Source organism: Falco punctatus (genome assembly GCF_963210335.1).
Source record: "Falco punctatus genome assembly, chromosome: 2".
Classification (NCBI taxonomy): Eukaryota; Metazoa; Chordata; class Aves; order Falconiformes; family Falconidae; genus Falco; species Falco punctatus.
Window position 1 is genome coordinate 58,705,340 of NC_137581.1, and position 14,028 is coordinate 58,719,367.

At 36.1% G+C, this 14,028-nt stretch overlaps 1 protein-coding gene across 3 annotated transcripts in view; it reads right to left on the minus strand.

Moving 5' to 3' along the window:
* Nucleotides 1-14,028, minus strand: part of NALCN (sodium leak channel, non-selective) — a 250,055-nt gene that overhangs the window by 225,893 nt on the left and 10,134 nt on the right. For all 3 annotated transcript variants that reach the window (XM_080375646.1, XM_080375645.1, XM_080375647.1), the window contains exons 2-3: nt 13,286-13,432; nt 10,941-11,123 (exon numbers count right to left, since the gene is read on the minus strand). In XM_080375646.1, the coding sequence (XP_080231772.1) occupies nt 10,941-11,123; nt 13,286-13,393 (291 nt within the window). In that variant the 5' untranslated portion in view covers nt 13,394-13,432. The remainder of the gene's footprint in view (nt 1-10,940; nt 11,124-13,285; nt 13,433-14,028) is intronic.

The window sequence follows — 14,028 nt, forward strand, 5'->3', positions numbered from 1 at the left end:
TTCCTACCTGAATACATAACATGTTATCCAATAAGTTGATTTCACTGCTATCTCATAATAATATCTGCTTTCATGAAGAAAACCAGTAAAGTAATCCCTAAAAGTGATATTAGAAAGGGAAAAAATGAACATTACTGAAAAGTAAAGTTTTGTTCATCTAACTGGTCTGTATATTGAAAGAGGAATTTCTAAATACATTCTGAAAGTCAGTATGTTGTACATTTTTTCTTTGCAACTTTAAGGTTAAATCTTTACCACCACAGTTAAGTCACTAAGTATTACATGGACACATACTTCAATCCATGGCCAAAAAGCATTTCTCAGTAAAAACTTCTATGACCCACTGGTTAGAAAATTTACCATTTTTAGTTTAGAAATACTGCCTGTATAAATTCACTAAGTAATTTAAATACCTTTGATTTTCTAATACTCTAATGCAAAAAAATGGTGCTAAAAGCCCCACTGTGTAATATGAGTCATTACTTTCCTGTAATAAACACTCCAACAAAACCAGGCACAAGTAACCATAGAAACAGGTGCGTATGTTCCAGTACCGCGGTCTCTAACCCTCCCTGGCCCACAGGCAGTAACACCCAACTAGCAACATACTGCAGGTAACTTCGTATTTGTTTTCCCCATGATAATCAGTTTTAATTTTTCTAATTTCCTGTGACTGGAAACCGCATCGGAGCATTTCACTAGCCACACAATCCCAGTAGGCTGGGAACAGATGTCCTTGTGACGGACACAGACACACAGCAAAAAGGTGAGACAGAAGAATCAACTATTGTAGATTGAGTGCCTTATTCAAATAATGGATGTAAATACTGTTTGCTATGAAATAATATTGCAAACAATCACAGCTGGCAACACCATTATTTTTTAAGTCAACTTGAAACAATATACTTTTTGCCAACACAGAACACCATGGGACCCGCACTACACATCTAGGTTTCCAACAGCATTATACATAGTACAGAATTCTGTTTTTTAATATAGATATGTAAAATGATTTTTCATAGGGCCAAATGATTTTCACCTTACAATTCCAAGAAGTAAAGGGGAAACTCAAATCTTAAGTCAACTGAGTCCTTTTTCATGTTTGCTCTGGGAGCTTCTTACTACCACAGGCAGTTTTTTCCATTTTTTCCCTCCACATAATTACACACTGTTTAGTCAAAGCAGCTCGTCATTTTCTCATCACTGTCACTGATTCTGCTGGTTATGCCTCTGCCCTCATGGCTGAGGTTCTTGCTTCTGTTTGTGACTTGCACATCCCAAGACTGAGCTTTCACCACAGGCATCACGAGCACATCAAAGCATGCTGACTTGGGATGACAGGAGCCACGTATTCTGTTTTACTACTTGACCTTTGAAAACAACACAACTTCCTGATCCTTAACTCATTTATACGCCATGGGATATACAGCATATCTAAAGTCACAGAGCGCAGCAATTTCCATCTTCCGTTTTCAGTCTGTAACGCAGCAGAAATTCCCTTGACAAAGTTATTAAAAGCTGGTGAGCCAGCTTAGAGTGTTTCACTGCAATTCAATTCATATTTCCATCATTTATCAGAAGGCTTAAACTCGTTTTGTAATTTCTCCATTGTTGTTAGATGAAGGTGGAAAAAGAAGGCAAAACATAGTAAGGTACAGTAAAAAACAGTTCTGCAATCCATAACTCCAGACAAACTTCTGAATCAGGATGATTATGGAAGAAACTCATTTAAGTATAAATGAGTTAAGGCCACAAGTGTTAAAGAAGCTGGCATCCAACTGTCTTCCTCTAGTGCCCACCTGTCCCATTGACAACAAATCTGTAACAAGTCAGAATAATCACTGACTGTGACATACCTAAAGGCTAGGTGTCAGCCTAGGTTTTAAGCTTTTATTTCAGTCAATGGAGAAAAACAGGCCAGATAAATTACCTTTTGGAAGGGCCTACTTTAGACAGAAACAACTAATTACAGACAATTGAAGACCCTCAAATTAGTGCTGATGAATGCTACTAAAAGTGTTTCTATTTTAAGCTCAGAAATCCATTTTGTGCAAGCAAAGATAAAAAAGTATCAGAATATGCAAATGGACATCTGCTGCAACTGGAAATTGTTGCAGACCCCAGTTTAGATCATGGCAACCAGTTTTTCATTACAGTATAAAAAGCCCATCTCTACTTCACACTGCTTGCACTACAGGTGGCAAGTTCCTGACACTGACAGTGAACTCAATGTAGAGTTAAGTCTACATGGCTCAGGTAAGGCTCCAGCCTGCTCTGTCCTCGATTTTCTCTTCTTGAGTGGACAGATAGCAACTACAGCAACCAAAGCACCCATCAGAAAAACACTGAGGAAAATGGGCACAGGGCTAATGCTGCCTGGGAACATGACACATACTGAAAGCTGCTGATTTCAATTAACTAAGTAACCTGGCCTTTAGTACTAGACAGAAGCAAAAGAAATGGTTCCCCTATTTCTGTGACTGCGCTGGTAGAACATTAAGCTTTGTTTCAGTTCCTGCATGAATTCATGAGAGAGTGCTGAAAGCTAAGGGTACAACCATTCACTTCAGCCCCTTGCAGGAGTACTGAAGTCAGTGAATAGCACTCAGTGCTACTGAAATAAAGTCTGACAAAGCCACTCACAACTACTTTGGTTAGTACAAAAGTTTTGCTGTGAATGTAATTGATTTAACAATGGGGGAAATGTCAAGGACCATTACTTCTGACTTTCTATAATCTCCGTTGTTAGCTGACATGTGCCACAACTGCACAGTGAAAAGAAAGACATTTCTATTAAATTCAGTGCATTACCAGCGCTATATATATATAAAAAAATCTAATTTTCAGCATGATGATAATAAAATAAGTGTCAGCTAGGATTTTTTAAGAGACAGGAGAACTCACACTTTCTATCTCACAGTGCTACTCTCTTAAGAGAGGAACAGGATAAACCATGCCTCATTCTCACAACATGATTTCAATATAGGTTTTCTAATACCATCACGACTGTAATTAGAAGTCGCAATGAGAATGTGGTATAACTAAGATAATTTCACATACCTTCACAGTGTCCGTACAGTGAAATGATATCCATTCATCTCTCATTCCTTAAAAGCTGAATTTTCACCTAAGACATCTGTTACCTGAATCCTTTGTGTTGTAGTAGATATGAATTCTTTCATATCATGGACACAGTTTCCTGAAAGTTTCTCAGATTCTGGCATATTTTCCTCTTTGGTTATTTTATTACATATGATGCCACCAGTGAAATTGTGTCTAATACAAGCAATTTACCTGCAATATTTCTCTCTCATTCCACCTCCTAGTACAAAGACTGAGTAAAAACTTCTAGTAAAGATAAGACACCTTTAAAGTAAGGTATGCTTGCCTTGCTCATACTCATGAGATGGCCTTCAGAAGACACCATATAAGAAAGCAGAAAGTAATTTTTGCATCACACTGATTAAAAGAAATACAAAGTCCATTCTTCACAGGTTAGGCTCACTGCTTGCTTTCAGAATTTTGATGCTCATCTAATATCACACCTGGTTAGGCTTGACAGTTACCTTTCATTTCTCTAATTCCACTTTACCTTCCTTTTTTTAATGAGGAGACCATTTTGGAAACTTTGCTTGAATCAATGGACAGTCCTATGTAAAGCACATACAGTCATGTTCATAACTGACATTAAGTGGGCGTGTAAATGTGACCTTTGGTTCCTGTGGGACTGCGAGTCTTGTCTGTTAGGTTACAAATTGACCCATGAACTATTTCTCGAGGTGCGAACATTAATTCATTCATGGTGCTCTCAGAAGACTGCCAATCAATAAGTTATGCAGTAGACATAAACTGTATGTAATTGGGAGACCAGTTTAAATCTTATTCAAGTGAGGGAGATTGATCTGCTTTCATTTAAACAGACTTAATACCTCCTTGACGCAGCTGATTACTGCAGAGTTCTTTCTGACCAAGGAGGCTGAGACATGAAAGAAAGCAGAACCACAGTCACTGAACTCTACATTCTGGGAGATGAAGATTATGTGGATAAATCTAGGATCAATTGAAGAAAGAAGAATTCTAAACTGAAGAGATCATGAAAATATGAATGTCAAATTGAATTCATTAAGTTTTACCACTGCACTAAATTTATTACATTTTATGTATTACTATGCAGTGTATTACTGTGGTGGCCAAAACTGCATTTATTTTCTTAGAAGGCTGTAATTTCACTTAGGAAACTGAAGTAGTATATTATAGTTGCACACAATGTTAAACTTTCATATTCTTTATACAACTATAAATCACCAGTATCAGGCAGCAAAATAAAGATAAATTTCAGGTAAATGTGGAAGTCCCAGTTTTACAATCCCGATGAATCACAGGTTAGTCACTTACTGCCTATGTCTGCAAATGTTCATACTCCAGGTATTCTGGCAGTCACCTTACTGTGCATTTTCTGATAAACTCCTAACACAGAGTATTTCTGACCTAATAAGATATTACTTCGAGCACAAAAAAAGTAGTTGTGCAAGAAGTAAATGTATTCTGTGAGAGGCTAGTTGATAATAACCCCATCACTGTTCACTGTACCAACATAAAAGAGATCCCCGACTTCTGCCTAATCAGTGATACTATGCTGTGTTATTCAGCCACCCTGGTATCAGTGGAGCTTTGTGTTTCAGGATACTATGCTTCAGCCTCTATCTGCTGAGCAGACAGGTATAACTGGGGAAAACATTACACTATGAAGGCAGTCTAAGTTAATACATTTACATCTTACATGAGATAATAAAAAAATAAATTAAGTAATCTCCTGAAACACTCCTGAATTATTCACTGAACGAAATGAACGATGAGACTGGACATCACATTAGGACTGGGAGACTTTCAAGTACATGACAGTGATCTCTATTGTTCATACTCTATGGTAAAACATAATTGAAACTAGAAGTTGGATTTCATTCAATCAGAACGCTCCTGTTGCTAAAATCCACACTATCCTGGTGTCATTAAATCTGTTGAATTTGTCTCAACAACACAGACTTTCCCCACATACCATGTTTTGATGTTCTAACAAGTCAAAGTCAAGAGGTCTCCTGGCCTTTATTCTTACCTTCAGTCACTCCTGAATTAGAGTTCTACTTTATATTTAATGTTTCTAGGTCTGACACAAAGAAATAATATGCATGTGGCAACACTAATAGAACATCATTCCCCATTTTACTAAAATTGCCTTTTTTTATTTTACACTCTCCACAGCTTTTTTAATGTGTAGAAAGTCTGTGATATTTACCATTAATCTTTTAAATTTTTTTCAATTGCTTTCAAAGAGATCAGAATTTTTAATTTCTAAAACATTAGGTCCTTTTAAGACGTGTCTGTAACACAATCTCTTCTAACATGCTTTGTAAGCTATTCCTACAAAATATTGATGTGGCTGTCACATCATCCATTAATTCATGTGCTACTCAGAGAACAGAATTTGCAATGCTTTGCAATCATTAAAATGTGTGATCTAGACAGAAAGACTGCAGAAAAAATATGTAACTATGAAAACCTGCATATCTAGGAATGCAATACTTTTAGAAAATAATATTAAAATCTTGCTGCACTTATTATAGCATATTTTCATGACTGAAATCCATATTCAAAACTACTTGCTCATAAAACCATAACAGGTTAAATATAAATCAAAATACTAAGCCATGACAGTTTCTCTTATAACTACGTGAATAACCTGCCTGATGAAGTAATTAACACCTAACTTTTAACATCATCAAACTATTCAGTTGGAGGCCAGGTAGCATTCATGGAAGTTACTCTCTAGCCAGTGATACTATATATTCACTTGACCTCATTGACTATATATGATCTCATTTCTTTGAAATAGATTTAATACTGTGGACACAGTATTTTCCTGAGCCACTCTACCATTTCACAGACCATCATTCTTCGATTTCTAACACAAGCATAAAATATGTCATAAAAAACAAACTGACTTGATCTAATTCTCTGTCTCTATCTCGTATAAAACTTCACAAAACATTACAAGTTGTCGTACTGTTTGTACATACATTTTATACAGTGCAGCCAGCCAACATTAGGCAGACTGTCCTAGAATTTTGTTTTTAAAAAGATCTCAATCAGTAAGAAATTATAGCCTGTATTTCATTTTTCAGATGTGAGTTGCAAGGTGAAGACAGACACATCATTAATACTAGTTCACTTGTTCATGACAAATTGCAATAGCCTGCAATACCAAAAGCTGTAATGTGATGAACACATCACAAGCCTTTTGGTATTTTCTTCCAAGGTAGTGCCTATATACTGACTATAATCCATTATGCTGCACATGTATACCCACTTCAATTCTTCCAAGAGGAGTCAATCTATCATAAAACCTATCAGAAGCAAACAGCGTGTAGTAGCAACAATAAGGAATATCAATACACTATTTTGAAAACAAGAGGACCTCAGACCCTGTAGCAGATATATTCTATACCGTCATCTTCTGGCCTCTTTAATGTATGCATTTTGTGCTCCTTATAGAAAAACATATCAGCGTCTATTTTCTTTGTAGGTGGTGGATATATGAGCAGTGTGCTTGTAATTCAAAGTCCTCTATATCGATTGTCCACAAATGTAACAAGCAACAACCAACACTGCAAGGCACAGGGAGCCCAAATTTGGAATAGATTTTACTACCACAGCAACAATTATTCAGAAGGAAACATGAGTAATAAAAGACACAACGTCACAGCAATATTTCAGTTTAACTTTCCTTCTGGGGTAATAAAACATTTGCATGGATGTATCACTTTATTTTGTCACATAGTTTACACAGGCAAAAAGGAAACTTTTTACAGAGAAAAGGCTGGGATTTTCAGAAACTACTTTCTTTTTCTAAAAACCCCTGGGAACCAAAGGAAGTAAATTTCTCATTTGTCCTCAGAAGATATTAATTAGACTTGACTTAAAAATTTTCAAAATCTTCTTAGTTCAGCTATACTTACACTGTTATTAACTGATACTTAAATGGATGGTGCCTACCTTCTCCATAAATTAGGTTTCTCACTGGACTAAAATTTTGCCCTAATCATAGTTCAAAAGCTTATTAGCATCTCAATTCCTAAGGCCTTTACAGAAATACTGATTTATGGTAAAGTTCAGTAGAACCATATGGTAATACATTCATTGATCCTACATTCACCAAAAGTCTTGAATGCACTTAAATTAGCACTACAGTTGATATACAAATTTCCATATATAAAGATGTTTCATATACAAACATCTTTAATAAATGTTAAGAAGTTTCTAAACAGTGCCTTATTTTATTTGTATTGCTGCTGTCTTTGGAAGTCCATGGATAATTATGTTCTTGGCAGAGTTGTAATATTTAACCAATATTTTCCCTAGAATCAATAACCCAAAAAGTAAGTCAAATGGTTCACTAAAAAAGATTACTTGTTGATTAGTATTCAAAGAACAAATTTGATAACATATTCAAAAAGTTCTGATTTAACAGCAGAAAAAAAGGCCAATCCAGTTCTAACATGTTTTATGGATGTTGCTATAAATGACTCAAGCCCATATCCTTTTCCTACAGCTCTCTCTTACGTGAATAATGTGCAGCCACCAGGTCCAGTGAAGCTGTCCTTCCCCTTTATTCAGCAATTGTGAAACCACATCCAACAAGCCTAATTTTGAGCTGAGTGCAGTTCTGGGCTCCCCAGTACAAGAAGGACATAAACATAATGGAGCGAGCAGAGGGCCACCAAAAAGGTCAGAGAGCTGGAGCACATGATGTAAGAGGAAAAGGTGAGAGACATGGGTCTGTTCAGCCTTCAGCAGGGAAGCAAAAGGGGAGACCTTGCTGCTGTCTACAACTACCTAATTAGAGGATACAGAGAAGATGGAGTCAAACTCTTCTTGGAAATGCACTGTGGTAAGACAAGATCTAAGACAAACAAGTTGGAACATGGAAAATTCTGATTAAATCTTAGGAAAAAAATCTTTCACATGAGGTTGGCCAAGCAGTGGAACAGGCTGTCTAGAGAGCTTGAGGAATCCTCTTCCTTGGAAGAAGCTGAGATTCACCTGAACAACGCAAGCCATGGGCATATTCATTGAACCAGACCTGCTTTGGGCAGCAGGTCAGGCTAAATGACCTCTGGAGGTCCCTTCCCATCTAAGTAATTCTATGACTCTATGAATAGTGCCAATGAAGGCACTAGATTTCAGTGCAACTATATTTACTGAATGCTACAAGACATTAAGCTGTAAGCAAATCCTCAGTTGTTAAATAACAAATGCAGCCATTTTATATTGAAACAATCTCTTTTGTAACAGTGGTTATGTCTAATCTATTCTACTGTGTTTTTATCTAATAAAACTGTTGTGGTTTAACCCTGGCTGGTGATTAAGTACCACGCAGCCGCTCATGCACTCCCTCCTCACCCAAAGGGATGGGGAGGAGAATCAGAAGGCAATGTAAAACTCAAGGGTTGAGATAAAAACAACTTAATAATTGAAATAAAATAAAAACAAAAGAACAATAATAATAATAATAACAATAACAATTATAATGAAAAGGAGGGAGAAGGGAGAGGAATGAAATCAAAGGGAAGGGAGAAAAGAAAACAAGTGATGCACAACACAACTGCTCACCACCCGCTGGCTGATGCCCAGCCAGTCCCTGAGCAAAGATTTGCAGGCCCTGGCCAACTGTCACCAGTTTATATACCCAGCATGCTGTCTCATGGTATAGAACACGTCTTTGGCTACAGGTCACCTGTCCTGGCTGTGTCCCCTCCCAGTGTCCCGTGCCCCTCCAGCGCTCTCGCTGGCAGGGACTGAAAAACTGAAAAGTCCTCTACTCAGTATAAACATCACCCAGCAACAGCTAAAACCATCAGTGTCCTGGCAGCATTGTTCTCACATCAGAGCCAAACCACATCATTGCACCAGCTACTAAGAATAAAAGTAACCCTATCCCAGCCAAAACCAGGACATTAACAAAGAGTGAAATGTCACCATGCAAATGAAATAATCTGTGTTTTCATCTATATACATGTATAACATGAATCAAGGCAATGTAACCAACTCCAGACAGCTGTTCATTCTGAATGGAGAGACTCATCAGACATGCTTCAAAGACAAGTTCATCGTATGACGATCAAAGATAAGTCCATCCTATGAGGAGCAGCTAAGGACTGTGGGTTTGCCTAGTTAGGAGAAAAGGAGGCTGAGGAGTGACCTCATTGCTCTCTACAGCTTCCTGAGGAGGGGAAGCAGAAATGGAGATGCTGATTTCTTCTTCCAGGTACCCAGTGATGATAGAAGGTGTGGGAATGGTTCAAAGCTGCATCAGTGGAGGTTTAGACTCTACATTAGGAAGCATCTCTTCACTGAGAGGGTAGCCAAACACTGGAACAGACTTCCTAGAAGGATGGTTAGTGCCCCAAGACTGTCAGCGTCTAAGAGGCATTTGGACAATGCCCTTAACAACATGCTTTAACTTTTGGTCAGCCCTGAAGTGGTCAGGCAGTTAGACTAGATGATCAATACAGGTCCCTTCCAATTGTCCCTTCCAACTATACTATACTACACTACACTATATCCACAAACCCACGAATTTAAACAAGCCAGCAAAACATATCAGAACATGCAGCAACATATTATTCATAGCCCCTAGGTGTCGACCGAGTGAAGTTGATACTACCATACACAAAAGCTGAGAAATCAAGCTTTGTACAAAAGTCACACTTCCCTCTCTCTGCATTAATACCTAGGTGTTCACTTCTTTGCAAAGCCTACACTGGTTGCAATAGTAACTTGTTACTCCCACACTGTTCAAATGTGCATGCTGGTTGCTGATTCCCATTCATGATCCTGTGTCTTCATCTTCACCTGCTAAATGGACATCTCTTAAGTAAAGAGTGTATAGTTAGTGGCCAGAAATAGCACTTCACAAAGGATTACTTTGGCCTTAAGCAACACATAAGATTTTCTCAGAATCACCTTATTTCAGTATTTTTCTAAATATTAATATTAATGAGATCTTAACTTCTACTATTAATATTAATATTCATTAAGTATGATGACATAATATCTCAGTTTGGCAGTGAACAAAAAATGCTATCCGTAAACTCAGAACAAACTGAACAGCTAAGTACAATCACACATGTCTCTGGAGTCACCAGACCTTTCAAGAGTGAAAGGCAAGGATAACGCACTGATGATCTATTCTGCGCAATAGTGACACAACTGTGCTGTCAATAAGGACTGCAAGGATATTTTCTATATGTAGGCTGAATCTGTACCTTTTTATAGAAGACTGGAAACAATCAATACAATAATGCTACAAAATAATGATTACTGAAAAATTCTGCAGTTTTACATTGTCCAATATCATATCTACCTATGCAAATCAGTCCAGCAACAACAGTAAACATACGATAACAGAATAATTTGTTTACCAACATGCATTATCTTAAGGAAAAAATAACTTTCTCATCCAGCTTACAGTAAGGCGTATGTTTTCATTTAAATAATGTAATCACACAACAACACATCCAGCTTTCTGAAATGAAAATCAAAGTTCTAAGTCCACATACGGCTCTCTAGACATTTACAAAATATTCTTGCTAATGTACCTGTAGCTTATTTTTCATTTCATTCTTTAATACAAAGAAACTATATATTCCTTAGTAGGAAACCATTATTATGAATGTTGGCATTATATTTTGGGAGGGATTAAATATGCAGTAAATCTGCATCTTTGTCAATCTTTCTTTTAAGTCTATATGCCATGGTCTTGCCTGCAGTTAAAAACAATCATATCAAAAAGAGCTGAGAAGTTAAAAAACAAAGACCAAATGTGACAGCATATATTTAGATCACTTTCTTAAGCACATGTAGAATATTGTTTAAATGCTTACCTTAACTATCCCACGGATATGCATTTTTGCTATCATCTCTGCAGTGTAAAGAAACATCAATAGAGTATCAAGAGCAAATGTCACATATTGGAGAGGAGGATAATGCTCGAAGGTCTTTGGAGTGTTCATACAAACTGAAATAACACTGATGATCGCACAGATGCGTAGTAAAGAGTGTACCCACTGGAAAGAAATCAAGACATTGCAAGATTTGCTTTGATGTTCAAAAAAAAGCTCAAATATTTAGCCTCCATAACTTGTACTGGCACTTAAATAAACACACATTTGCATTTTTCTTTTACATCATGATCCACATATTAAAAGTCTCCATCCAAAAAAAAGCACTCCTGACTTTATTTATTTTTATATATATTACAGACATTTATATATAAATATGAGTATATATACATATATAGTTTTATTAGTTAATTTGAGAGGTTCCATAACTCAGAAACCAAGAATTAAAACTAATCAGTCTACAATTTCAAAAAATAAGTGAGAGGATGGGGATTAAAAGCATCCTTCCATTTGTGAAACAAATAAATGTAACAGACACTATGTCACAGAAAGCTACTTCTTAACGTCAGGATTCACTTCGGTTCCAAACAAGTTTTGTTGCTATATAGTAACAGTTCATTTCTATGACTACTTAGGTCTCAGTCCCACTACAATCATTATTAATAAGGCTGATATTCAGTGCCAGTCACAGTGGGAGGTCTAACAAAAAAGAAGAATGTATCAGTACAGGGGTTGTAGGTTAGATTTTTTTTTCTTTTAAATCAATACACCACTGAAAGATCTTGAGGCCAGACAAGTGTAATGAATCAGAGTTGGTAAGGTCGTATCTATCAAAACAAGAAGGAAAAAACCAGACACTTCAGCAAGAAAAAAATTCTCCAACTAAAAACCACTGAAGTGTATTTATAACAATTTTTCATCTGGAAAAAAATTCTGCACTCATTTACACCACCTGAGACCTTTTGATATTAAGATTTAAGAACACTCACCTTATTTAATATGCACTGTACGCTCACCTAAGTGTAATGATATTTGACCTGAATTGAATAGCTCTATCATTTGCATAGTCTGAGCCCAAATTAATAATTTGGAAGTGAAAAGCATCTGATAAATGATCTCTTATGTCCCTTTAACATCCACTTTGTTTCAAATATTTTTTCAACTGAAAATATTAACATAAATAATAAAGTGTGGCTGATACAAAAACCGTTCTCTGCCACACTAAAATGTTGGTAGTACACATGCTAAACAATATACTAGTCCATCAGTGTGACAAGAAAAAACTTATCTCTGTTGAAAATTAGTGTACTATGTGCTGAGAAACTTAGGTACATAAACCAGCATATATTTCTGCAATGTCACTTTATTAGAGCGGTTGTCACTACAAAGGTTCTACTTAAGATTATTTAGCACGAATTAATATATGGGTGTTGTCTTGTAAATTATTCAGGTGTTACAACTCAGCAACAAAGCTGAGGGGATCTGGCATCCATACTGCAAATGAGACAACAGTTCCATTCAATGAATTTAATGCTAACATGTATTTCAGATTCATTAATGCCAACAATTTCAGAATATTTGACTTTCTGCTTTTACAAAGTAAAAGTTTATACACTATAAAAGAAACTCAAAAATGCCTTCTCTGCAAAAACAAAAGTCATTCAAAATATAGGAATCCCACATGCACACTGGCTTCTGAATAAATAATTTAATTGTAATAACTGTATTGACATGGTAAAGGTGTTTTCTTAATACTGCAAATTCTGTTAATAACTACACTCCCAATAAAGCTTTCCCACGTTTCAAGTTTTTTACACCTATTTCTTACAGCAGGATGTAGGCTAAATGATACCAGAAAAATGTGAGCTGTACTTCAAAATAACCAGCCAAAATACACTTTTATATTCATAAGTTTTGTAAAAGGAGAGATTTGAAAGTCAAAAGTGCCAACTGCTGGCTACCATTTTAGCAATGAAATGCTCCTTTTAACATCCTTTTCAAAAGGTCATTTTACGAACTTAACTTCTAATTTCAACAAACACGTTAGGAACCAGAGATATTGAAAGCATGGCCATTTAAAAAAGCAATTAGTAGATGAACTGGTTGGCAAACACTGCTTAATCATCCCCATCAGTTTGCAACAACCAAAAGAAAACTTTTTATTTAGTTTCAGATTTTTTGGCAAAAAATGAACTGGTAGATTAGCAACTATAGCTCAATACTTGTTTCTAACAAACATCTATTTCAGAATCTTTTGTGGAAGTCATATTTCAACAATACAAGTTACATATAATTTAAAATTAATAACTATGGAAAGAGATACCTACTGGTTTGTTAATCCACAGAATATCTGCATTGTCTGATAAAGATTCATCAGGACCAAAATCTGTAACTGGCTGGGCTTCCACCCTTGAACTCTGTTTCCTTTTTAGCATCCTGACGTTAACTTTTGTTATCTATAATCATGAAACCTCCTTGGGGAGAAAAAAAGAGAAGACATTAATTCTCTAAAGTCATTTTATAGTGCATTTTGAATAGTTTTATAAATAACCTAAATAATTTTGTTTTCAAGCAAAATGCTTTTGTACTTACTGATTATCAACATCTTCATTTTATTAAAAAGCTTTACCTATATTCATCACTGACATGACTCTTGTTCGTTTACAAAAATTTACATAAAGGTATGCAACACAAACAATTAACAGAAACTTAGCAATACTGGCAGAAAATTGTGCCAATATGCAAAGAATGCTACTGCTGTGAACTTGAACCCAGAGTAATCATTAGATGGATTTGACCTGGAGCCATTTAATTTAATGGTGACATTTTCATTTATTACACTAGGCTAAGATAAAGCCCAACATGCCAAAGGCAAACAAGCAATGTTAAGCACCCAGCAGATGTTGATGTTCTTCACTGAAAAGCCTTTTTGCTATATACTACTATTAACATGTATTTTTCTAATACTTTTTATTTGTTTGTTTGTTTTTAATGTTAAAGAGATTATGTATTCAACAGCCAGACAGCTGGCTGTCTCTGGGGCTTGTGTTGCCACATGGAAGGACAGAGG